This window comes from Amblyomma mixtum, chromosome 10 (assembly GCF_055824585.1).
Source record: "Amblyomma mixtum isolate Tamu chromosome 10, ASM5582458v1, whole genome shotgun sequence".
Taxonomy (NCBI): Eukaryota; Metazoa; Arthropoda; class Arachnida; order Ixodida; family Ixodidae; genus Amblyomma; species Amblyomma mixtum.
In genome coordinates, this window is record NC_143021.1 from 69459857 (window position 1) to 69485857 (window position 26001).

At 47.9% G+C, this 26001-nt stretch overlaps 1 protein-coding gene across 1 annotated transcript; it reads left to right on the forward strand.

The window, feature by feature from the left end:
- LOC149326054 (large ribosomal subunit protein eL34-like) lies at nucleotides 1-25762 on the forward strand. Its single transcript, XM_089564066.1, has 5 exons — nucleotides 1-87; nucleotides 206-278; nucleotides 407-500; nucleotides 19769-19872; nucleotides 25626-25762. The coding sequence occupies exons 2-5, from the start codon at nucleotides 214-216 to the stop codon at nucleotides 25720-25722; spliced, it is 360 nt and encodes a 119-aa protein (XP_089420192.1). The 5' UTR covers nucleotides 1-87; nucleotides 206-213; the 3' UTR covers nucleotides 25723-25762.
- Nucleotides 25763-26001: the final 239 nt, after the last annotated feature.

Sequence of the window (26001 nt, forward strand, 5' to 3'; positions counted from 1 at the left end):
TTTAAAAAATGTTCCCAATGGCAACCCTGGTTTTCGGTTTCCGCTTCCAAGTTCTCTTCCTTTTCAACCATTGTCGAGCGTGGCGCGGTATGTGTTGTTGTGCGCTCGGATCAAAATCCGAGCAATCGAGCTTTCACGCCATGAGTAGCCGTTTGTGTTGGTTGGTCCTGTGTACCTAATTCCTTTCTGAATTCGTTTATCACAGAATAAGCGATGGCGCAGCGTTTAACCCTCCGGCGGCGGCTGTCGTACAACACAAATTCTAACCGACGGAGAATGTGAGTAATGCATTGTTTCCTTCTACAATTGCTAGAAGGCGTTTTAGGTTATTCCTGCAATGTATTCAAAGCATCAGGTAGTTTGGGGAGGCGAGCCATGCGTGGTTACACCGCACCGCTACTCGCAGCTCCAAGACTCCGGGTGGCAAGTTGGTCTACCTTTACCTGAAGAAACCTGGCAGTATACCGAAATGCGGCGATTGCAAGCTGAAGCTGAGAGGTGTAAGTATTGGCCTTCGCAGTTGTTCTCCGTCCATTCTAAAGCTTTGCAGCGTCCAATACGTGCAAAGTTTCGCTTATGGACGACAGAAATATTGCCCGAGATCACCCATTTCTGCGTGCAGGAACCTCTTCTGCTGGCAGAAAGTTCTGCGGGCAACATTAGTGGTGCTGTAGTGTTTGCTCAACAAACCGTAGAGTGCTGACGGGTGCATTGCGATTAACGAACGAGTCTTGGTGGGCAGTAAATTGCTTGACCTGCAGCATGCTTTATCGGAATTGAGCATGATTGCAGTTGACCAATGCGACAGGTGTGGCCTAGCTACCCCGTAGTTCTAAATCTGCAATTGCGTTGGTCGGTGTTCAGCTTCGGTCTAAAAACTCGCTTTGTGGAGCGGAATGCATAGGAGTGGTGAACAAGGCTCTTGTTCTCTCTCTCATGCACTGCGCTCTCACACCAGCTGCTTTCGGCATTTGTCTGCTCGGAATACAACCCAAGGGCAGTCAGGGCACTCGAAAACTTGTGAAGAATGGCATCATCACTCAGTCATGCATTAGGGCAGCATTTTTAAGTCGGTGTCACCATGTGATGAAGGATAGGTTTTTTAAAGTCATCCCGAAAAGGCGCTAGATATGGTGTTCCTAATCCACTGGAACTGTGACGTAAAAGATGTTCTGGCTTTATATTCTGCGGTTGTTTTGTCTCTCCAGGATACAAACTTGGATCAAATGATTAAAATATTTTGAGTAAATATAGTCTTTTGCCACGACCGAGACCAAGCAAATCGGCTCTCTGGAGGTACCGCCATAGTCATCCAGAGTAGTGTGGCCACTAATGAAGTCATGCTTCAGACTATGTTCGAAGCTGTTGCAGGCACTGTTGTGCCTTGAACACTGCTCTGCGTGGCCAGCGCTCCGCTGAGCGCTTCTCGCGGGGGTACCGCCGCGGTGGCCTAGCGGTTATGGTGCTCGTCTGCTGACCCGAAAGACGCGGGTTCGATCCCGGCTGCGGCGGTTGAATTTCTTTGGAGGAGAAATTCTAGAGGCCCGTGTACTGTGCGATGTCAGTGCACGTTAAAGAACCCCAGGTGGTCGAAATTTCCAGAGCCCTCCACTACGGCGTCTCTCATAGCCTTAGTCTCTTTGGGACGTTAAACCCCATAAACCAACCAACCAGCTTCTCGCGGGTGACTGGGAAACTAGCGCGCAAGCACAGTGAGAGCTGTAGGTGGGGCCTCTGCTGCGTCGTCTGCTTAAGCACGGCGGTTCCTCCAAGGCGCGCGCTTGCCTTGCGGTAAAGCTAACTTCGCTCTTGCTATGGGCACGAAAATCGAAGAGTCTCGCATGATTCCCGAGAGGCGCAGCAATAGCGCTTGGTTCTGCGCAGCACGTGGTATATTGGTGGCAGTTGCTTCTCGTGTTTCTTTTTTTTTTTTTTTCATGTGATCTCAAAAATAAAAGCTGTCACGGGCAAAACTTGCTCGATGCCTGAGCAGAGTCTCCAAGCTGTGGTGACACTTCCACAACTTGGTTGCTCAGCTACTTCGTGTCAAAACCATGACGTTGGAAGCAGCATTTGGCCGACTGGGCGCTGTTTCGAGAAAATGCCAGCCTAGAAAAAATAGACCCACATAACTTAAGTAGAACTTAATGAAATGGTCACAAACTGCATTATTTCTGCTGCACGCCTGGCTATACCTCAGTCTTCTGCAGTGGTGAAAGAAAACCGCAACATCGGGAGCCACCACGGTGGCTCAGGGGTTACGGCGCTCGGCTGCTGGCCCAAAAGACGCGGGTTCGATCTTGGCTGCGGCAGTCTAATTTCAATGGAGGCGGAATTCTGGAGGCCCGCTGCGATGTCAGGTGGTTGAAATTTCCGGAGCCCTTCACTGCGGCGTCCCTCATAGCCTAAATGGCTTTGGGATGTTAAACCCCATAAACCATAAACCAAAAATTAACATGCAGAAAACCAAGGGAACAGCAGTTCACAATTGGTAGGTACTGGAAGTGGTAAGGGAATGTCTACTTAGGGCAGGCAGCGACCGCTGATCTGGACCATGAGAGGGAAATAACTAGACTATAAAGAATGGGGTGGACCGCATATGGCAGGTTCCCACATCATGAATGGCAGTTCATCGCGCGTTCTTTGTTTCAAACGTTTCTTATTGTTCCAGGAAGCATGATACGCACTCGAAGATTCATATATTCACAGTGAATAATTTAATATCGCATTTTTAGGTAAATGACTTTCGGTTTCGGAACGCCGAGTTGGACAGTGACGTCACAGTGTAGGAAGATCAACTACTTCGCCTGGTCACGTGGGCCCACAAAAGTTGTGACGCACCTACTGCTGCATCGTCTGCTTTCTCACACACGTGCTGACCAGCGCATGAAAACAAACAACGGCATGGCTAGTCCCAGCAGCTCGGATTTTGACGAATCTGATTCCAATGAGGACATCAACTTTTTTTTGATCGCATGCTAATATCGCCTTCGTGGGTTCGCGTGAGGATGCGAAGCACTTTGCAAAATGCCAGTAAGCATCGCTGCGCTGCTCTACCCAATCTCCGGCCACAACTGGTGTCAAACTTCGCCGCCGTGCAGCAGTGCCTGAGCGCTGCTTGGGATGGTGTACAAATATCACAAGAAAAGACAAGATCGCCTTGTTATCAGAAGTACCGCCAGCTATACTAGAGCAGCGACAAAGCATGCCTGTTTATATGTTGGGAGCTTCTGGCAACGGCACCGCTCGTGGGCGCTCCGGGCAACGAGCTCTGCTGCTGCTGCCTGGCTGTTGTAGCTGTCGCTAGGCCTATAGCCGGCTTCGCATCAGAGCTGCAGCGGCCGGCAATTAGGAAGTCGCGTGCGCTATAATAAAAGGCCTACTCTTCACATATAGCTTTAGTGTCAACAGCATCGTCTCACAATAAAACAATAGTATGGTCAATCTCCGCGACGCCTTCGGCAGCGGAGCTAGCGGGTGCCAGGGCCAGACCCCAACGTACGTTGGGCCAGCGACAGCTGCGAGGCGGTTGTGGCCAGAAATTTGCTCACATCACAGTTGTTACCTCTACCAGCAGCTCAGTATTGGTCAGCGATCCTCAAAAATGACACTTTTTTTCACATTTCTCATCCCAGGGTTTACTATTTGCGTCGAGCACTCTTTAGGTCGTTTTTATGACGTTGGCAGGCGGGATCCAGGCTGGCCGGCCGGCCGGCAGGCTCGGCGTGCTTCATGTCCGCACAAGAAAATACAAAACAGCCATGCTACCAGAAAGGATGCTTCCTAGATTCGAGCGACGACAGCATGCCTGTGCAAAAGTGGATCTTTTGGCAACGCCGGGCGACGACCTGCGCGCTGGTCCCAGACTGCCCTAGTTGCCGCTAGGCCCAACTGGTTTCGCATCAACGCCGCAGCTGAGGGCGCTTCGGGACTGGCCAGCGCTCAGAAAGGTGCTTTGCTCGGCACCCCTTTACTGTGAACTCGTCCCATAATAGAAGATATGCTCGATTTCCACGACGCCTTCAGCAATGGAGCTAGCAGACGGCAGGCGAACCGCACCAGGTAGCAGCAGCACCAAAGCGGCTATGGGATGAAATTTGCTTGTATCGCAGTCATCATTTTTACCAGCAAATCGGTATTGGTCAATGATTGTCAGAAACGATGTATTTATGACATTATATACCCCAGGGCTTGCTATGAACGGGAACTAACAATACTATGGTGTTTTTCTGATGCCGGTGGTCGGCACGAAGGCTGGCAGGCCGGCCTGGCTCCGAGGAGCGCGCCTACGTCATCATTACGTTCCCGCTCTCCATGCTGGCATTGGCTGCCGCTTCCCGTCGTCGAAACCTAGCAGGCTGGACGCAGCAGTGAATCGCACATGTGTCCCCGCCTTTAAGCATGGCTAGTTCGGCAATGCGTTGACAAAAACTAACCGAGCGACTGGCAGTTCGCAGCAAATGCTGCTCGCTGGTGTATCAACTGCACTCATGCGGCTGTGGCTGTGCCCTGCTCATCGTACGTCACTATTTTGGTATGACGTCACTAAAACTTTGGTTACCCTACCAGCATTGTGACGTCAGCGCTGATGGCGCTAGCAATGTGTCTAGATCATGAGTGAGCATTTGGGTAATCTTTGGAACCAAATTAGAATATTTTTAAAAGTTTGTTGCATCCAACACTTGACTTGCATACATAGGAATCCCATAGCAGGCTTTTTATAGCTTTTGGTGTCTCCACCAGCAGGGGGCGGCAGAAAGTTAGGTGGGCGGATGAGAAGGTTGCGAGGACGCGGTGGCCGCAGCTGGACAGGGTTAATTGGAGAGACATGGGAGTGGCCCTGCTGTGGGCGTAGTCAGGCCGATGGTGATGCCTCAAGGGGTTGGATACGGTTAGATTTCATTAGCTTATTGTCGTTACCAGATTTTTCGGTACATTACTGGTCACAAAGTGGGTTTCATTTTGTACACCTACAGCGAAAGCCATGGGCAACAAATTTTGCTTTTTTTTTATTTCGAGAATCTGTTCTGCCGCTTCTAGGTCTGAAAAAGAGGGACAATCTTTTTTACAAAACTGGTTTTCGTTCTAAAAACCAGTTGGCGCCACTAGGTTCAAGTTATTGCCGTGCCTTCGTTAGTGTAAGGTCCTGGAAAATGCTTGCATTTAGCGTGCGCTATGCAACAACTACTTCAAGAAGAGGGCTTAGTCAGTCTGGTTGGTGCCTGTTGTCTGTTGCATGGTGCATGTGTCTCTGTTCTTCTCTTCCGTCCTGTCTGTGAGCGCTGTTCATTCGTTTCCATCAACTGCTTCATTTCCATTTTCTCATATCTGCATATGCTTCGAGCAGGCACAGAAGAGCATTAAAGCGCTCTGCTGATTGGCGTTCACAGTTGGAGACCTTTTCCTGCCTTGCCTCTCTATAGTCTGAGCGTCTCCTCTATTCTGCTATCTTTTTGCTAAAGTCACATTTTGTGGTGTCTGAAGCGAGACATCTTCAAAAAGGAGACTGTGCTATGAAAGGTTGCTTCTGAACATAAGCAACTTTCTCCTGTCTTGCTTACCTTCATATTGATCATCATCATCAGCCTGACTACGCCCACTGCATGGCAAAGGCCCCTCCCATGTCTCTCCAATTAACCCTGTCCTTCGCCAGCTGCGGCCGTTTCATCCGTGCATCAAACTTGCTGCCGCCCCCTGCTACGCTTGCCTTCTCTTGGTATCCCCTCCGTTGCCCTTAACAACCATCGGTTATCCTGCCTTCACATTACATGCCCTGCCCAAGCCCATTTCTTCCTCTTGATTTCTACTGGGATGTCATTAAAACCCGTGTTTGGTCCCGACCCACTCTTCCTTCCTGTCCCTTAAAGGGCACTTTGAAAATCAGGCTGGCAGCGGCGTCCTATAGTTTTTCATGCTGTATGCTCGAATATCGCATCCAAATAAGGCAAAAACAAGCACGAATTGCCTTTTTTAGCTGAAATATGCGGCCTGTGCCGCGATGCACATCGAGCGGCGCACCGCCGCCTGTGATTGGTCAAAGAGGTCGGGACGACACTTTGAGAACTGGAGAAGCTGCCGATGCGCATCCGGCGCTGCGTTGAGTGCAGATCGCAGCTTTCCCTGGGGCTGTAAAAGCGAATATGGTGACTATTTTTCTACTGACCTCCAAGGAAAAGTATACTACAGTTTGTTCATTCCACGTATCACCTGAAACCAAAAAAGACACAAGCAGAAAATTCGCCTAGCACAAGCATACGCCATCGTGAAAGAGCATATGCAGACCATGCGTAAAAGGTGCCAGTACAACCTTGGCTCGTATTCTCGGAAAGGAAGGGGTGCGAACAATACTCAAGTCAATTACCACCACCCGACGCCTCCTGGCTCGCCCGAAAAAGCGTCATCCTAAAGAAAAGGCCCAAAGCGCTGTATACAAAAAATCCTGTTCTCAGTACCTGGCGTTGTAGGTTGGGGAAAGAAAGTACAGTTGAACCTTGATATAACGAAGCAGTACGTTTCGGGGGAAAACTTTGTTATATTGCGAACTTCGTTGCATCGAGGTTTTTGTCCTTCAGTACCGCTAATGAAATTGTGCATTCAAATAACATTGTTATTCTGTTTTATTCCGCTCACGTGCGTTCTTTACGATATTACAACCGATTTTAGAAGAAGCGACAAGCAAATATAGCGACATTAGTAGTTCAATCAAGCTTCGTTACCTCGAAATCGCAAATCTCAAAATATTGCTTCAGTTGAAATGTTCTGTAGAGCCGAGCAGCTCCCCGCGGCGCCGTACATTTTGTTACCCATTACCTTGCATTGTTTTCTCAGCAAATTGCGGGCATCGCGAAATCTTGACTGAGAGATGGAGATAAATGCCGCCATTGAAAAATTAAAGCGAGCTTCGCGTGTTGCTGCGAAGACATGCCATGAAGCGTACGGCATCACCGAAAACGAAACCGAGCGGCGCGGAAATCCATTAATGGCGTCAAGCAACACTGCGATCCATCACGTGCTCTCGCGGGGGCTGATGGGAATGGGACGTGCAAGTAGGAGGCCCCGCAAAATGGCGCAGGTGGTTAGGCTGGCTTTGTGCAGCGGATGTGGTTTGGGGCGCGATTTACTGACTGTCGACCGAACAGGGCGTAGCGGAGGGCTTCGAAAATTACGACCACATGCGGTTTAACCTGCGTTGCGTCACGCAATACACGGGCGCCTTGCATTTCGCCTCCGTCGAAACGCAACCGCCGCGTCTGGATCAGCTGTCCAGCGCCATAACCACCGCGACCGGGCGACATTGACGCAAGTTTAAAAAACGAAGAACCTTTATGAAACCTTTGCAAAAGGGAACTGAATTCATGACTGCATCAACTTACTTCATGATGCAGTCATGAAGTCGGTTATTTTTGCCTGACGTTTGCTCATGAGCGTCGGCGTAATGAGGCGTTCATAGGTGGCTACCGCTACCAATGCTTGTTCATGCTCATGCACGCCGGCATGCCTCCGCAAAATGTCTATGGCATTGAGCACTTCTGTTGCTGTAGGCGCTTGCGTTGCCTCCTCGGTGCCTTGGTCGATGTCATCACCGTCCTCTACAAAGTTTTTTTCTTGAACGCTTTTCAATTACTGCCGTGTCGTCCATTTCTTCCGTTGTGACAGCATATTCATCACTGGTGATGAAGTCTGTAAGGCTTACATCCTCGGGAACGCCGCCTTCGTCGCTCAGCTGCTGCCACGAATCGGCGAAATCTGACTGTGCAAGCGCCTCTCCTTCGCTCGCTTCATCGTTTTCTGCCGCATCCAAAGAGTCGCACACAGCTTTTATGCCAGCCTTTCTAAAGCAGTTAACAATAGTTTCCTTGCTCGTAGACTGCCAGGACGCAGATAGCATTTCTATGCCCATAAACACGTCAATCTTGGTGTCCCGTTTAAAGCGCATGTTGAGCAAAATTCTCTCGATCATGCGCTTCTTGTAAGCACACTTTACGCTGTTTATCACACCTTGATCCAGTGGCTGGATTAGAAATGTGCAACTTGCGGGAAAAAATTCCAACTCGACGTTTGAAAGCTCCACGTCAACATGATGCGCTGAACAGTTGTCCAGGAGAAGGCAGATTTTTCCCTTCTGCTGGCCCATTTCCTCATCCAGATCTTTAAGCCAGTCGCTGAACAGGGCTCGTGTCATCCAAGCCTTTGTATTACTCACGTATTTGACGGGCATCGATCTTCCAGCGAAACAACGCGGTTTTCCACTAACTCCGATAACCAGAGGCTTGCGTTTATCGGTTCCGTCCATGTTCGCACATAGCAACACGGTTAGACGTTGTTTGCTCTGTTTGCCACCATGGCAACGTTCATTTTTTAGAGCCAGGGTCCTCTTCGGCAAAAGCCGATAAAAAAAAAGCCGTTTCATCGGCGTTGTAAATGTCCGCGATGTCATAGCGGGCGAGAATGCCTGGAACACGGTCACGGAGCCAATCAGCAGCTCCAATGGCATTCGCCTCCGCACTTTCACCACTGATCACTTTGCCAACGATATTGTGGCGCTCTTTAAAACGTTGCAGCCACCCGCTGCTAGCCTTAAATTCGTCGCACCCGAGCACACTTGCGAAGTCCAGGGCTTTCTGCTGAAGTATCGCGCCACTCAGAGGCATATTTTTAGCGCGCATCTCCATGAACCACGTGAATGTGGCTTTCTCCACGTCGCCATACGTAGCCGCTTTCAGCCTCTTCCTTGTCCCACTCAGGCTGCTGTCGCCGACAGCGCACATTATGCTGTCCTTCGCCTTTAAAATCGTCGAAAGGGTGCTCAGCGTGACATCGTACCTGTCGGCCACTTTCTTTTTCTTCTCGCCGGCGGCGACTTCTTTGATCATCTTCACTTTAAGATCAAGAGAAAGAACTTTTCTCTTCCGTGGAGCACCACTCATTGTTACCACGATCAGAGCAAGAAACGACTGCCGCAGCGTGCCTTCTCGTGCCAACGACAGGGAGAGACTAGGCTTGGATTGGATTGGATTGACAACGTTGCTCTAGACGTGGAAATGTCAGATTCACACGTCTGTGCACCCGGCACCGCCCGGGGCGCCGCAGTGGGGAAACATTTGCCTCTACAAAAACGTTTTTACAAAATAAAATTTCAATTTACTTTACAAAGTGGCGGAGTTCTTCCAAAATAGTTTTTCTGTGCTCCCGAAAACTTTGTTGCATCGAAACTGCGGCGCGAAAGCACTTCATTAAATCGAGGGAAAAAACACATGCATTTCAATGGAAGCAAGAAACTGAAACAAAAAAAAGTTTGTTGCATCGCGAACTTCGTTCTATCGAGGTTCGTTATATCGAGGTTCAACTGTATTTCAAGGAAACAATGGAGCAGCACAAAGTTGATGTCAAAATGAGTGAAGCGCAGTGGCCAAGCACTGCGAGGCATGTGACCACAAGATAGTGACGCAATCATTGTGCACTGGAAACCAAGCCAAATATGCGCACAAGGCTGCTGCTTCACGTGTGGCGCGTTCAGCAGATGCCAGAAAATATTAATCGCTCCCTCGGAAACATTCTCCCTTCCTAGATTAGCAGTTTAGGTTCAGTGAAGTGGTGGCCAACTATGCGTGTGTTTAAAAGCCAAGCTAGCTGCAACTCGCCCGCTGCCACAACTTGATGAAGATACCGAATAAGGTTGCGAAACATGGTGTTTTTTTGCAAAAACGTGGTTGGCATTCATTTCTCTCTGAAATTTGCATCCGAAATCAGAACGTCGAACGCTGTCGAACGCTTTCATTTTAATCGCTTAGCTACGATTAAACGAGATGCCGCATATGAAGAGCTTCGATGCTTGCTTGCTTTGCTTTATTGTGCTTTGCTTTGCTTGTTTGCTTGCTTGCTTGCTTGGTCACGTCGAACCTAGTATAAAATCACTGAGCCTTGCTGAGCATGCCTCAGGTGGTCTGGCCGCACCTAATCTGAGGAGAGCGACACATGCTTGAACCTCTATAAGGTTTCTGCAGGAGCTAAGTGAGCATGTTTCTACTTATAGAAGAGGCGCTTCTTCCGATTGGTGACATGCCTCTCATGCGTGAGAAAATTGAAGGAAATGTGTCATGGTTCAGCCGTGCCTTTTCGACAGAAATCTCCAGAGATCACATTAGGGACAAGCCCAGCATGTAGCCGCTCTTACGAAAGTGCTTCGAGCAGAGTACGCTTGCTTTGGTCAGCTTGAATTCTTCGTCACAGCAGCGAGCGCTTGTGCTGCGAGCTTATGGCGGAAAACAGTGGAAGATGACACAGTCGCGGCTGTAGTTGTTCGTGGACACGAACGCAGAGTAGTCGTCGTGTTGAACCTGATTCTCAAGGTCGGCTGAGACGCTTTGTACGTCACAACGCACGCAGTGCGAGGAACAGCGCATTCAGCACGAGAAACAACGCACGCTGAAAGCGCCGAAGTATCCACGGCTCCTCAACGTGACGTCACGTTGGCTCACATGGACGAGGTTTCCCTCTCTGCTGTTCTCCTCTCCTGCGCTCGCGCGGGGCACGGGAGATTTAAACATCATGCTTTCAATTGGTGATTGCGCCATTGTTTTAGCCAAAATGGAAAAAATAATTTCACACGTGATCAGCAATGACACTACTTCAAAATCCTAAAAAATTAGCTGATTCGAAAACTGCCTCAGTATCTCTTTAACGACACACCTGTAATTTTTCTTTCCATAGCTCGCTGCGTTGTCCTCAACTTAAGCTGAACCCTTTTCGTTTCTACCACATAGGTTAGTACCAGTAAGGTACAGCTGTTATATACTTTTGAGGGATATTGATTTGCCGTTCATGATCGGAGAGAACCTGCCAAATGCGTTCCACCCCATTCTTATTCTAGTTATTTTAATCTTGTTGCCCACATCTGTGGTCACTACCTGTCCCCTTACCACTAGCACTTCGCTCTACCAGTTGTAAACTGCTGTTCCCTTCCGACCCAGTGGAACATTACTTTGGTTTTCTGCGCATAAATTTTTACACCTGCCGTTCTGCTTTGCCCGTCTAACTCATTGATCATGCTTTGCTGTTCCCCCAGCAAGGCAAGGGCATCAGTGAATCTCAAATTACTAAGGTGTTCTCCATTAACACTTCATTCTCATTCCAGGCCTCTGAATACTCCTGCAAGTAGGTGGTGAATAACATTGAAGGGGTAGTCCATGCCGACATGGCACCCTTCCCTGTTGGAATTTTATTGTCTCTATGAAGGACTATGGTGGCTGTGCAGCCGCGGTAGATATCGTCCAGTATGTTTACGTATGTTTCTTCCTGGCTGCCTGCTGAGGTTTCAAGAGTGGAATGCTTTTTCACAAGGCCATATGAAGGGATTGGCTATAGGGTGAAACCTCAATGCAATATTATGAATTGTTGGCAATGTGGAACTCTTTCTGATATATCGAGCACAGTTGGCCCTAGAACAGATGCCTCCCCTGTGCCAGATGTAGGACACCAGTGACTGGTGCTGATGCGGCCAGTGCTTCGCCTCGCCTACTGCACCAGGGGTCATTTGAAGCTAGGCGGGTGCCTCCTGAAGCAGGGGTGTGAACGGATGCAGCCTTGCAGCAGCAACCACCCTGTGACAGAAGTGGTGGTGGGATCGGCAGCAGCTTGCACTTGCCGATTTCCCTGTGGCATGGAGAGAAAAGCCACCCTGGCTGGTGATTGCTGTGCTTGTTGCATACGGCCATTTTGAATGAACTGGTAGTCTTATCGACTCAAAAGGCAGTTCCGATGGAGTCATTCTTTTGAGTTAGCTGAGCAGCGCAGAACTCTGTTGTGGGCGTAGCTTTGCACTGTAGCGTTTCTTCGAGTGGCGCCAACACTCATTAACATGCACGATATGTGTTACAGTTTCTGTAACGAGCATTGGCTGAGTTGCCGTCCCTTCACGGAATTGTGCTGCTGCTTCGTGCATTTCGGATGAAATTTTATATTGTGAATTCTGGCTATATCAAACTATGTGACAATTTTTACATGCACGCTATAATGAAGTTTGGCTGTGTTCTGCGCATTTCTTTACCACCTGATTGATAGTGTGAATATGGCCTATTGTCTGGTGCCCTTATGAAAGCCGCCTGCCTGGTCATTTGGTTGATTTAAGATTCCTGACCCTATTAGCGATTACCTTAGTAAATACCTTGTAGGCAACAGACAATAAGCTGATCGGTCTGTAAACCTTCAAGTCCTTGACGTCCCCTTGTGGATTAAGATGTCCTTCCAAGATTCCGATACACTGAACGTTGAGACATTGTGAATACAGGGTGGCCAGTTTTTCTAGTACAGTCTCCCCACTGTCCTTAAATAAAATGTGCTGGGAGGTATTCTATGAAGTAAAATTTTAATATAGTTGTTATGTATGTACTGTCCGGCGTGCCTGACTCCTGGTGCCGAGACGGGCACAGCTGCCTGTCTCGGCACCAGGAGTCAGGCACGCGCTGGCAGGGGTCTCTTAATTTTGCTCCTGATGGTACCTTTGAAGGATGGTGGATAAAATAACTGTTATAAAACTTCCCTTTCTGAGTGTATTATTACAATTTTCGGATCTGATTGTTTCTAGAGTGCAAGGCTCTGTCAGGCTTCAGGAATCTACTATGGGTTGAGCTCAGTTGTATTGGCTGTGTAGCAGTGCTGGGTCTGCATTAGCTTCATCCTGATCAAAGGTGCCTCTGGGAGGCAGCACACTCCAACAATAAATTCCATGGGGGTTGGGCAGTGGTACGGCTAGTGTACATGCGTTCAGCATTCAGTGAGTCAGCTGGATGTGTAGATACCATTAAATCCAAAAACTGTAGGCTGTCATTGTTAGGTGAAGGTGAAATGCAACTGGTAAACAAGGCAACAATGTCATCAACAATCAGGGTTCGTAGCGGTCCTTGAAACCCTTGAAAATCCTTGATTTCTAAAGCTCCATATTCAAGGCCCTGAAAGTCCTTGAATTTTGGGCTGGACTAGGCTTAGCGGATTCGAGTAAACGTCTGGCCACATCTGGCAAGTCCTAATCCAAGTCAATCCAATGTCGCGTCAGCCACTGTAGTCAGAGAGAAAGATATTGCTGTAGTCGCGTGCATTGCTTGTGTCCGCTCTCTAGCCCAGACCAGGCCCTGATTGTGCAGCACGCCGCTCAGCCTCCTGGCGACGTCACTTTGCTAAGTGTTCCTCTCGTTGCTCTGGCGTCTCCGCTGCGCGCTTGGCCCTTAGCCTGTTCGTTCTTCCTCTGGTTAACTGCTAACTGCCAGGCTACCACTTCGGGATCCGGCGAATTCATCTTTTCCGCTCTTCTGCGCCGCTCAGCAGCGGCTTTGCTTTCCTTCTCCATGGCTGTAGCCTGGCTGTCGTTCCTCATCATCCTCTCCTTCTTCTTGTCGGCTCTGGCGCACCAGCTGCGCAGCTGTGTTGTCACTCGCGCATGCGCAGCTTGGCTCATCCTAGCTCACGCGAAACTGCTCATCCACGGCCAGTGTAGCTCACGCTACAAAAACTGTTGCGGACTTGTTGGCAGCTGCAGGCAGTTATGCCGTAAAAGCTGAGGCGGCTAATGACATCACATATACTGTGAAATCAAACAGTCTTAGAAAAACTGCAAAAGAAAAGATTCAGGAGGTTCAAGCAATTGATTGTGCAATCGCTGAAAAACTTCAAGTACATTCTTGTTAATCTTAACCAGTGTGCACTTCAAGGCAGTTTATGTGTTTATTAATGTGTGTTTCAAGACAGTGTATGACTATTTTATCTTTTTCAATAGAATGAATGATTTTGTTCTTAAATTTATTTTCTGTCCAAGCAACTAAACATTGCTTTGGGTCCTTGAAATTGCTATGCCATGGCCTTTAAAGTCCTTGAAAACCCTTGAATTTTTTCCTCTAAAACTGCTACGAACCCTGACAATGGCTCTTGGTTGTGAACCTAGGTGAGCACTGAGCACAGTCAGATAGTTGTGCCCACATAGCAAAATACCCTAACAATGTTAGAGGTCAAATGAAGCTGATCATTCATGTGTTTGCCAACACACAAAAAAATGCCACTCAAGATAGGGGCTGAGGCTGACCCAATGCAAACACCTTTACGTTGAACATAAAAGCTGTGATTATAGAATTTGGCAGTCAAAAAAAGGTAAAATTCTCCAAGTGTCAAAAAATCTTTGCAAGTAATGCCTGTGTGGTCTTGAAATAACCATTCACCTTTGATGGCAGTCTTTTCTCTGACAGCAATAAAGATGTCATCATGCAGGATAGAAGAGTACAAAAGGCAGACGCAGCTCCAGGAAGCCAATTTTTCAGTTCTTGTGTCACTTGATCAGAAGTACGTACAAGGAAAGGGTTAGTCCCTTTAGGTGGCATTGAAGAAAATGACCTACACACACCCTTTCTCGGCAACGATGGGGCACAGCGGCTGTTCAGGCTTGTGTAATTTTCGCGTCATGTCTAAAAATTCCCAGCTTGTTGACTGACTCCAAATTCATGTCTGTCAGTAACTTGCTTAAAATGAGTTGCTGGGCGAGTTGGTATTTTATGCTTTCATTCACACAGCGCAGACGAACAGGGACAAGAGGGGAGACACCAAAAAGGGCCGACTTCAACGTTCATTGCTGCGCTTAGCGAATACATATAGAGTACAGTGGGCATGCACAGCAACGAAAAGGAAAGTCACGCTAAGACTGGTAGCAGCGCCAAACCCCACGGGGACACACTATCGTTGGTACAGGAAAGAGAACGTAATGCTAAAACCTATGGATGCAAACAACAAAAACAGAATACTCTAGTTCGAAATTTGCAAGGCACGGCATTCCTTATCACTTAACACTGATGGTGTGCTGACACAGTCCTCTCCTTTTTCCGCGATCTCACCAGTCTCGGCTATCTCCCGGGCAGTTTTGCTGACATACTAACGAAGGATTGTGGTTCTTCCCAAAGAGGGACCACGTTCCTTACACTATTGACAGTCACGGTAGTGCATGCCGAGATGCCCCGATGACGCTGTTGCTATGCTCCATGAGCCTCTCATTGAGACATCTGCCCATTTGGCCAATGTAGGCTCGGCCACAGGGCAAAGGTATTGAATAGAGAACGTCTTTCGTGCACTCTACAAATGGTTGCCGGTGCCTGACAGTGCAGTAATTGTGCTCAGTGACTGAGGAATTTCACCTTCTTGCACAGTTTTGATAGCTTCTCTGGTGCGGAAAACACCTGCTCTTTCTCCTATTTTCTTGAGATGGTGGTACGGTAATATAGTCACATTTTTTCTCCAATCTGTGTCAGCTCTGCTGTTAGAAACCACTGTCCTGCTTTCCTTGAGCATGCTCTCTGCAACCGACAACAAGAGTGGGTAGCCTCAACCGGGTCACCTGGATAGCGAACGCAGAATCCAGTCGATGCTCACACGGTTTCGTGAGAGCATTACTAAAGCAAGACTAGTTTAGAGTGGGCTGAACCAAAAGGAAGTACAGGTTTGTTTCCTCACAGTTCATAAGCCCAGCACACATGGTGAGCAGAAAAATAAATTCCCAGGTCAAGAAATCTGATGAATTGGTTCTTCATGCGTCAAGATTAGTGTATGAAGGCATTCTGAAAACACAGACAAGACATATTTGCTTGATCGGACATATCTGGTGCGTTGGTAAAAAACGAGGAAATGAACATATCTAAAAATGCTTGCAACACTGGACCCTTCAATTCTGTGCTTCAACTCTCGGTCCTGCTCCGCTAGAAGAATGCCACTCAAAACAGGAACAACGCAGGAGCCAATGCATATTCCATTTTTTTTTTGGGGTGACGAAGGTACCTTCCCACATTGCAAATGTAGATTTCCGGTAAGGTGAAAGCAATTCCAGAAAGTTATTGAGGGACAAACCACTACTATTCTTAAACGAAATCACCCCGTGTCTGTCTATGCAGTTCCGAACGCTGATCAATAGATTGTCCTGCGGAATAGAATAGGAAAGGTCTTTAATGTCGACTGAAAAAGCAGACAGGTTTGTCTTGGGCCTTTCCTTAAGAGATCGGATCACCTCGTCAGAGTTTTTTGCCTTGAAAGGGTCGTCAGTGGTAAGACAATTTTAAATTTTGCTGCAGAAACCTTGCAAGTGACTTCTGCCATGTTTCAGAGCAGAGGGCTTGCTTCTTCTGTGCAAGGTTGACAAAGCTCTTTCCCAGAGCTTGCACTGCTTTTTGTTTGAGAAGCCTCTTGGGAAGAACAACAAAAGCCACCTTCCGTATCGCTTGGAATGACCTCAAGGTTATTTTCGTTGAGGTAACCATCTTCCTAAAAGGAGGAAAAGACTGCAGCTCGTGTGTTTCGTCAAGCAGTCCATACTGTCCATGTGTGCTCTATCCCTGTCCTTTTCCTTGGCTCTTTTGCCAACCTTTTCTGGTCATGGTGACAAGCTCAAGTTTTTTTTCATGCGAGGCTCAAAGCTGAACTTGGGGCTCCAGCGTAGACTTGTTGGAAGGACTGCATCTCCAAGGACCCAAACAGCAGCAGAGGCCTGCATCACTTTTCTGTGGCTTTGGCAAGTTGATCCGTATGTCTCTGCACAATCTAGCTCAATCCAGTGTCTTGCTGGAAAATATTTTTTCACTGAGGTCTGTCCTGTGCTCTGCAAGTAACCATGCTCAGATGTGTTAATCTCATCGCTGCAGCAGCCTGCCATTTCCGCCTTCTTCAGAGCCTTTTTTAATTGTGCACCCATCGTGGGTACATGCCTGAGGGATTTGCAGAATCATCCTCTTGGAACAACGAATGTATCCACCGAAAAGTGTCTAGGATTACCAGAGGGTTGCGGCACAGACAGTGGAGTTTCTCGAATAAGGACCCTTTTGCTAAAATAAAACGGAGAGTTGAGCTAGTTGGTACATGTTTCTTGGAAAAAACAGTGCTAAACGAAGGACAACGATAAAGAGTACAACAGGACCGGTCCTGTTGTACTCTTTATCGTTGTCCTTCGTTTAGCGCTGTTTTTTCCAAGGAAGACCCTTTTGCTGAAGACGCAGATAGTGAAGCAGGCCTCTGCTGCTGCTGTTTGGGTCCTTGGAGATGCAGTCCTTCCAACAAGTCTGCGCTGGAGTCCTGAGTAAAGCTTCAACTTGTTGCCGTGACTTGAAAGGTTGCCAAAAGAGCCAAGGGAAAAAAGAGGATAGAGCGGCCATGCAAGATACGGATTGCTTGACAAAAGACACGAGTTGCAGTCTCGTGTGTTTTTTCCTCCTTTTAGGGTGGTTTATGGTTTGGTTTACGGGGGCTTAACGTCCCAAAGCGACTCAGGCTATGAGGGACGCCATAGTGAAGGGACATTTCGACCACCTGGGGTTCTGTAACGTGCACTGCTGACATCGCACAGCACACGGGCCTCTAGAATTTTGCCTCCATCGAAATTTGCCGCGGCGGCCGGGATTGAACCAGTGTCCTTCGGGTGAGCAGCCGAGCGCCATAACCGCTAGGCCACCACCGCGGTGGTTCCTGCTTTTCGGACATTGTTCTACCCGAGAAGCTTCTCAAAGAAAAAGCAGTGCAAGCTTTGGGAAGGAACTTTTTCATAGTCTAAAGAATGGGTCGGCCTTTTCTCTCCACACAACAGATCTCTGCTATTGTATTCTGCATGATGGCATGTTTATTGCTGTCAGAGAAAAGATTGACACCAATGGTGAATTATTTTGTGACCAGGCAGGCATAGAGTTGAATCAGTCGAATGGAACGAGATTTTACAAAGTTAACAATCTAATGGACAAATTTTGATTCCCCGGCAAGTGCCCATTGGGTTCAGTGTTCTCAGTAACCAGAAATAATGAAACAAATGACACTAAACTCGATTTAACAGTTTTTCCAGGAGTAATTAAGTCAGAGGAAGGTGATTTCTCACTTATTTTCCCCACAATGTCTCGCAGCTTGTTAGCAGTGTGACAACATCTAGGCGCCCAAGTCCACGGGGCTTTGTTCTGACGGGACTGCAAGCTGCGCCACTGTACTGCGGAACAAAGGACTCAGCATTCGGCGGCGCTTCCCACCTTGGCTTCCAGTCCGTTGTTCTACCATATGGCACTTTAATGCATGAGCAATTTAGGCCACTTTTGGGGGCTGCTACATCAAGGTTGGAAAGGCCGGAGAAATGCCTTCCTCGATTTTAGGAGTTTCCCGTTCTAACGAAATAATTAGTGGCTGCTGTTCGCTTCGTTAAATCGAGTTTTAACTGCAGTGCAAAGATTTTTTAACACTTGAAACATTTTTAGAATTTTACTTTTCTTCGACTGCTATATTCTATGACCACAGCATCTGTGTTCATTTTGAGCGGCATTTTATTTTTTGCCATGTGTTGACAAATATATCTGGTCAGCTTCGTGTGACCTATAACATTGTTAGGGTATCTCACTACGTGGATGACTATTTGATTGTGCGCACAGGTCACCTAGGTTCAAAACCATTGTTGACAACATCGGCACCTTGTTCACCAGTGCACCCATAGGGCTATGTTTCACGTGAGTACTGTTTAACGATGAGAGCCTCTAGTTTTTGGATTTAAGACTGGTTTAAGGTTTAAAAAGGATGGGCGCATATGATGGAGTTTATAATCCCTGCTCATCCAAAGAGCTTCTGCCTCATTCCAGGCTTGCTAATCGTTGCAAGCTCTGAATTGCAGCTCTGAATAAAACATGAGCATGAACTAGCACGCAGCTTTGACGCGCAGATGAAAAGAATTGAAAAAGCACTTGGCCATGAGCGTATGTGAAACACTTCTGAGGAAAAAAAAACACGCATCAAAGAATAGTCGTCCAGAAGTGAAGGATGAGAAGAAGCCAGTCGTGGTTATGTTCATAGTCTATTGCACAATATCAAGGAGGTGACCAACGGCTACAAAGTGTAGTTCTCTCTGCACCTTGCAACTTAAATAACATGTCGGAGAACGTTGCAAAAAAACACTAAACTGTGTTCACTGAGTGCTGAGGACAGCCTGGCCAGTGCGAGACAGCATAAAACTTGGGTAAAGAATGGCGATCGTAGCCAGATGTAAGGTGCTGTCCTGCTTTTGAAAAAGCCATATTTTGGTTGATCGAAGGAAAAGCTGGAAATGGAGGTATACTTGAGCAGCTGGGCCCCTTGTGATGGTTCTATGCTTCTCTCTCTCAGCTTGTTGTGTTTTTTGTATGTTATGAGCGGCCGTTCTGTCATCCTTGTTTTCTTGCGCTGTTGTATTTCAATAGCTATGTCTCTGCACCACCTAGCTCTCTGCACCACCACCTTGCCAAAGTAGAAGCCTGGGCGAGTTGGCAGGCATTCATTCTAAAACTGCACAAACAAGACAAACACATAACACGAGCACTGTGTTGTACGGTTCCTTCCGTTGTCCTAGTCTTGCACGTAATTCATTGTGGCTTCATTTTGATGAGCATGCTTTCTGTCCCACTCTGGGGAGTGCTAGCGCCGCCCAGGTGTTGCAGATCAACCCAGAGCCCACATCCCTTGGGCAGGGCAGTAAACCCCATTGAATTTAGGAAGCAAGTGCTTGGTGGCTGCCCTTGGCTGTCATGTTGATTCTTGGCTCCTTTAAAAGGGCTATGAAAATTTGAAAATACCTGCTGTCAAAATGGAATACGAGCCTGAGGTCTGGACTATAATCCAAGTGACATTTCATGCCATTCAAGAGTTGTAGCTCTATGCAACCTTGTTATGTGTGCACAAAATATTACCAGCTAGTTTCTGCATCACAAAAGTGCTTGGGAAGCAGTATTGTGCTAACCATTGCGCATCGTTGCAGATAACACCTGCAAGGCCTAGGGAGCTTTCTGCACTTAGCAAGCGCCACAAGACTGTGACACGGACCTATGGTGGATCGCGCTGTGGCAAGTGTGTCAGGAACAGGTGAGAAAGAGCTGTTGCTGATCTGTTTTTCGTGTATGTTCATTCTAATGCCTAGCAGGTATCTGCCATTTTCTGCTGGGTTTCGCTTATGGACAAAATAGAAGGATCTTGTTCATTTACGACCTATGGGAATGTTTCTCATGGGTGGAAAGGGACGCGAGCTACATTGCATTACATGCGGGTGTTTAGTTTATTGTATGCAGGGACGTAGCAGCTGCTCCAAGCTGTGCCAGAAGCGGTGCATTTGTTAAAATCGCACCATGCTGTGCCAAAATGCCCTAACCAAATGTTTTCAGCCGCGCTAAACTTAACAAAAAATAAAAGCCGTGTTGTCAGACTACAGATTTGCTGGTTTATCAGATGTTGCTACTCCAATCCAGTCACCGAGATGCTGTAATGAAAATACATGTGTGTACCGGATTTACACGATCGTAAGTCGACCTGTTTTTTGAAATTTCCAAATCCGAAGTGGGGTGTCGACTTACAATTTTAATCAAACTGCCAATAAAAGTAAGAAAAACGATGTATCACGGACACTATGGTGGGGTTACAAGTTTGTGTTTGCTGTATGACTCTAGGCGTTGCATTCAGTAATTCCACGCGCTTCTTTAGCAGAATTTTTCGTTTTTTAACTTTCACTCCGCGCACCACGCTCATAAATCCTATCTATGCAGCACTCATGGGAGTGTGGATAGTCGCTGTTCCAATCGCGGAGGCTGCGGGTATAGCTGCAGCGGCTCTTCCGGGGAGTGTTGATGGTTGATGGAAGAGCCGGCTGATCAGGCATCGTTCCTTTGGTTCTTGGTGTTTCTGGCTTCAGTGCGGGCCACAAGCTGCACTGCTCTCCAGCTCTGAAAAGCATGCGGCACTCTTTCACGGCAGTGTTCAAGAGGGGTGGTGCGGGAGGGGGAGATGGCAGCGAGACAAAATTTTCAGCTGTGATGCTAAGCGAAGAGGTTTCCGAAGAGCTCGAGGCCAAGCTTGCAGAGATACGGGATCGGTCCCTTCCAGTGACATGCGAAATGCTCACAGAGCATTGGCTGCGGAAGCAGGAATTCCAAGAGCAGGCCTTGGGAGTCTACATTTATGAAGAGGGCTGGCTTCTCTCTTCGTCGGCGTACAAGCGTGTGCCAGAAGCTGCCTGCCGCAGACGAGGAGCAGATCCTTGCCTTCCATAGGCACTTCCTCAGACGATACTTGCTCAGCCAGATCAGCTATGCTGATCAAACCCCCATATATACTTCGGTGTGACAAACAACACGAAGGGAGCTCGCGAGGTGAAACTCCTCACAACAGGAAATGAGAAGCTTCGGTTCACCGTCATGCTGTCACGTTCGGCGGATGGCACAAAGCTCCGTCCATACATCGTCTTCAAAAGAAAGACAATGCCATCGGAAGCATTCCCGAAAGGTGCCGTCGTGCGCTTGAACGAGAAGGGCCACATGACCGATGACATGGTGGTGGAATGGTACCGTCTGGTGTGGCTTCTGAGGGCATCACTTAGAAGTCACATCCCCAACTGCTGGTTTCCATCTGAGGCCATCTTACCAGCACAGCTCCGGAAACAGCATACAGACATGCTTGGCGGGGCAGCTGCAACAAGCCGTTCCAGGATTGCTCCTCCGTGAGTACAACGAGTGGCTTGCATCGGAAGGCCGGGAACCACCAGCTGGGCATGTCAAAAGAGCCTCCCTGGCGGCCGTGTGCGGGTGGGCTTGGGCGGCTGTACCACACGATGTCGTTTGCAAAGTACGGAATTTCACTTGAAGACGATGTGCTGTGGGACCGCAACAGCTACTAGGCAGGGCAATAAATTTTAATTTTGTAATGCCAGTACGCCTTTTTTTTTTTTTTCAGACTTCCTGATTTGGGGGTGTTACGTTCTACCGGCCAAAGGCCGGCAGCAACGTGATGAAAACAGGCCGATTCGCAGAGCAGAAAAGACGCCCCTTTATTTCCAGCTTGGAAATATATAGAGAAAAGAAAAGAGAGAAAGAAGGACCATCGAAGCATGCGCAGAGAGGCGCATGTGGTCCCGATTGTGTTATCTGCAGCAGGGGGGTTGACTTACAATCGTGTAAATACGGTATGGGCTTGATGTAGACGCGAAGGAACTGTTTTGGTTGGACTTTTATTTTATTGTGTGGCCATTTGTCAGGTGCTTTGCTGCCATCCATTTGGGTGGGCTTATCTGCTGGCAAAATAGACACGCACGAATTGGCGAGTCATATTGAGCATGAAATGCTTTTTGCTCTCGTTGTCTGCCCGCTGCGGGTGACCTTGACGTTGGGATGGAGGGAGGATACAGAGGTGAACTCTAATGAACTTCGACGAAACTTTTAGTTGCCCAGTGTTACGAGCTCCACTTCTGCCAGAGCAGCGCACGAGTCAACAAGAGTGTCTTCATAGTTCTATGATGAAGGTGGGAAAGAGCCTACTACCCGCATATAATGCAAGGCTGTTTACTGGATGTCAAATTTCCATCGTGTGATATGTGCATATAAACAATTTTGTGCCCAAATTCGCAGTTATTCCATGCTGTCACTGTGGGGTTTCCAACAAGAGAAGGCGCTATCCATCTCCAATCTTAGCAGTGGTGTTGGTTCTGATGCAATGGTTTTGGTGATGCATTGGAAATGGGCACGCGCCAAGCACATGAAGTGCATGCCCATTTCCGATGCTGGGTGGTGCTGATGAAAGCTTTTTTTCTATCCCTAAATTACAGCTTGTATAACATGCGGGTTTTTATGGTTTTTATGCAAGCCCGAAAGGCACCAGCGCAATCCTGGTGGCACTTATGCCGCGTGAGCTGCTGTCATTACGTAATGCGCGCGAGTCCTAGAACACAGGTCCTGTGGTGCCATCCATCTGCGCGGCCAGCTCTGTTTTGTTCTTCGGTGTGGTGGTTGAGGGGCATGGTGGATATCCCAGTGTTCTATCTAGTGAAGCAGCACAACAGCCACAAGGCCAAGGGAAGAAAGGGACAAACACAGCGCTGAACCGACTAAAAATGTTTATTCCGGGTGCTATCAGCACATATATACTACAGTTGAACCTCGTTATAATCGGGTATAAGAGACACTATGCACCCACAAGCTTGGCTGGCCCATATGTGTCCTTAATCGGACCTCTTTTGTAACAGACACCGGATATAGCAGACAAGCAGTTGTAAAGGACAAGTTATCCTTGAATTTTGGTACTGAATCTCGCTTGTAACAGACATTTAGCTTCGGGTGCTGTACCATCAGTCCTTAACTGCAGTTACATCCACTGTGACAACAAAGAGGGGACACATACTTGCGCAACCAATATTTCAGCAAACACTGTAGGTCAGCTTTGGCCTAGCGGTCATGAAGCTCTTGGCTTAGTTTCCAAGCTGGAACAAGCAGTACTGAAGAACAGTGTCAACACAGCTCTCAAGCAGACCAACATTGACAATTATTTCAGCAACAAAAGAATTTGAGAAAGCTGTGGGGTGTGGGGGCCCACCAAGTAAGTGCTCTTGAAAATGACGTAATAAAGCTTTCGCTACATGCTATGGTTTTCTTTTTTGCATTCTTTAGCTGCAGGGTGCCTAAATACGAAATACGGGCTAGTTACAAAATAAAATATGGTACCCTGCTTATAAGAGACCTCTCATATAAGAAACACAAACTGCTCCCTGATGTGTGTCCCTTATAAAGGGGTTCAACTGTATAGCACCTTAGAAAAAACGAAAGAAAAAGAGAGGAGCGGAAGGTTTCATCCCAGTCACTATGCGCATGCAGCTGTATCGCGTGTGCATCGATCATATGACATCAGATAGTTGTGCTCTTTCAACGAGATGGCTACGGAAGGGGTGCTGATACAATTCGCACCCAGCTTCATGATTTCAGATGCTTCGATTAATCTCTCGTGTAAGTTTATCCTTGTGTTTGGTTACTACTTGTCTGTTTTTGAATACTGGAAAACATGAACACTCACGACAGTGAATGCCTATGTGGCGGGCCGCATTCTTAACGTTGTTTCCATGCTCTCTAAGTCTCATTTAGACACCGGCCAGTTTGGCCGATGTATGAACCACCGCATGTCAACGGGACTGAATACACCACGTTATCTTGGCATGGCACGTACTTCATCTTGTGGTTTTTCTTGCATTCGTGACCAGATTCCGATCTATTATCCGGGCCATCTACCCTCGCACACAGCCACTCAGTCTCATAGGTGCCGAAAAAACAACTCCAGCCTTTTTACCTATTCTCTTCAAATTGCGGGACACAACATGGACATGAGGTATTACTGCCAGATTTCTTTGTTTGGAATGAAGGACAGCGTTGCCCCCCTATAGCTTTTTCAAAATCCCTTCTGCTACTGACGCCAGAATATGAAGGGGGTATTTCATGTTGCTCAGTGTTGTGAGTAACGGTGAAGAGAACCGGGCACTCTGTCATTCGTAAAGAAAAGCTATGGAAACGGAAGTGGCTGATGAGGGGCGCTCCCCAAGACTTGTGTGCGTCTGACGGGTGTCTACCCAGATATGTGAGACAGTTACTGCGTAATTTCCTTTCGTCATATACAATTTTCATTTTCTTCACTATGGCCCCTGCTTCTCTTTCTTCTTCCACTCCCACTTCCTCCCTTCCTCTACGGTGCGGTTCAGATGTCCACTGAGATGACAGAGAATTACTGCGCCATTTCCTTTCCTCAAAAAGGGTCGCGTTCAAAGGGCAAGGCATCGCGCCGAACAGGTGGTGGCGTTCCGTGGACTGCCTGGCAGCGCTACAACACGCTGTCGCGTTCCACTCCGAAAGGCGAAGCTTAAGCGTCAGTAACTAACTTTGATAACGTAACCCTTACTAAGAGCACCACCAAGACACACCACCAGCCAACCTAGGCGCAGCCAGGGGAAGTGCTTTCGCAATTACCGGGCTTAACCAAGCTAAGCCTCAGCCAATTTTTTTGTTGACACACAATGAGAGGCAGCTCATTTGTGAGCCAAGTTTAAGCAGCATCACCCACTGTGCTATGTCCGAGTAACTTCAGACAAACACGCCTGGGCCCCGCCGCGGTGGCTCAGTGGTTACGGCGCTCGGCTGCTGACCCAAAAGACGCGGGTTCCATCCTGGCTGCGGCAGCCGAATTTCGATGGAGGCGAAATTCTAGAGGCCCGTGTGCTGTGCGATGTCAGTGCACGTTGAAGAACCCCAGGTGGTCGAAATTTCCGAAGCCCTTCACTACGGCGTCCCTCATAGCCTCAGTTGCTTTGGGACGTTTAACCCCAATAAACCAATCAAACCTGATTCGATACGAAGCAGGTTAGGCCTAGCAATGCTTAGCGAGCATGCCAGCAGATATGTCGCTGCATGAAGAGCATCACTAGTGTGGGTGCAATGCTGCTATATTCTGAGCGAGACACTTGTATGAGGACCTAGTCTACATTCTTTTCTTTGACGCCAGCTGTTTGACTGACTTAAGGAATTGGTATTTTATATATAGGGCAAGCTTGTTTGGGTATCATCTTGTCAGTTTGTTTTTCATTCTCTCTTGGGTCTAGGGCAGAAGCTTGTTATTCAAGATGCTGCATTTGTTAGAGCTCTTGATTGTTGTTGATGGGGTCCTCACCGATGGTTTGCTAAATGTCTGACTACTGAAAGGGCACTGGTCAAAACTGTCTGGTATCTTTCAGCCTTGTGCTGACCTTACAGTAGTCTCCTTACTATTGCCATCCAGATGGGCGCTCAAACTTGCTGTTTGTTTCTTTCCTCAATGGACAGGATCATCAGGGCTTTCCTCATCGAAGAGCAGAAGATTGTGGCCAAGGTGCTGAAGGCAAAGCAGTCCGAGGAGCCGAGGAAGGTGTCCAAGAAGTGAAGTGCATTGCGAATCTGTTTAAACCATGTTCTTGCCCTTCTGTCTTGCAGTTTCATCTCTATTGGCCAAGAGGCCTCTGCACCATGAGAGGTGGCTCAGTCACACTCGCTCTCACGACTCGTGCACACAACCATTCACTCACTCTTTCCTTGTTTGCTGACGGTTACAGAGGGGAGGGGAGATTTACTGCCCTCGTGGCTCCCCTGGCATAGCCTGAGTCGCAAAGGCTTTGTCAGGCTGGTTGCCCAATTTTCACAGTTTCGATGCTTGAAGAAAGTG

What these genes read in the sequence shown, in the direction of transcription:
- LOC149326054 (XM_089564066.1), top strand. Translation starts at nt 214, where the DNA reads ATGGCGCAGCGTTTAACCCTCCGGCGGCGGCTGTCGTACAACACAAAT. An exon ending in AATTCTAACCGACGGAGAAT is followed by an intron (nt 279 to 406) that starts GTGAGTAATGCA and finishes CGCTACTCGCAG; the next exon opens with CTCCAAGACTCCGGGTGGCA. An exon ending in GGCAAGTGTGTCAGGAACAG is followed by an intron (nt 19,873 to 25,625) that starts GTGAGAAAGAGC and finishes CTCAATGGACAG; the next exon opens with GATCATCAGGGCTTTCCTCA.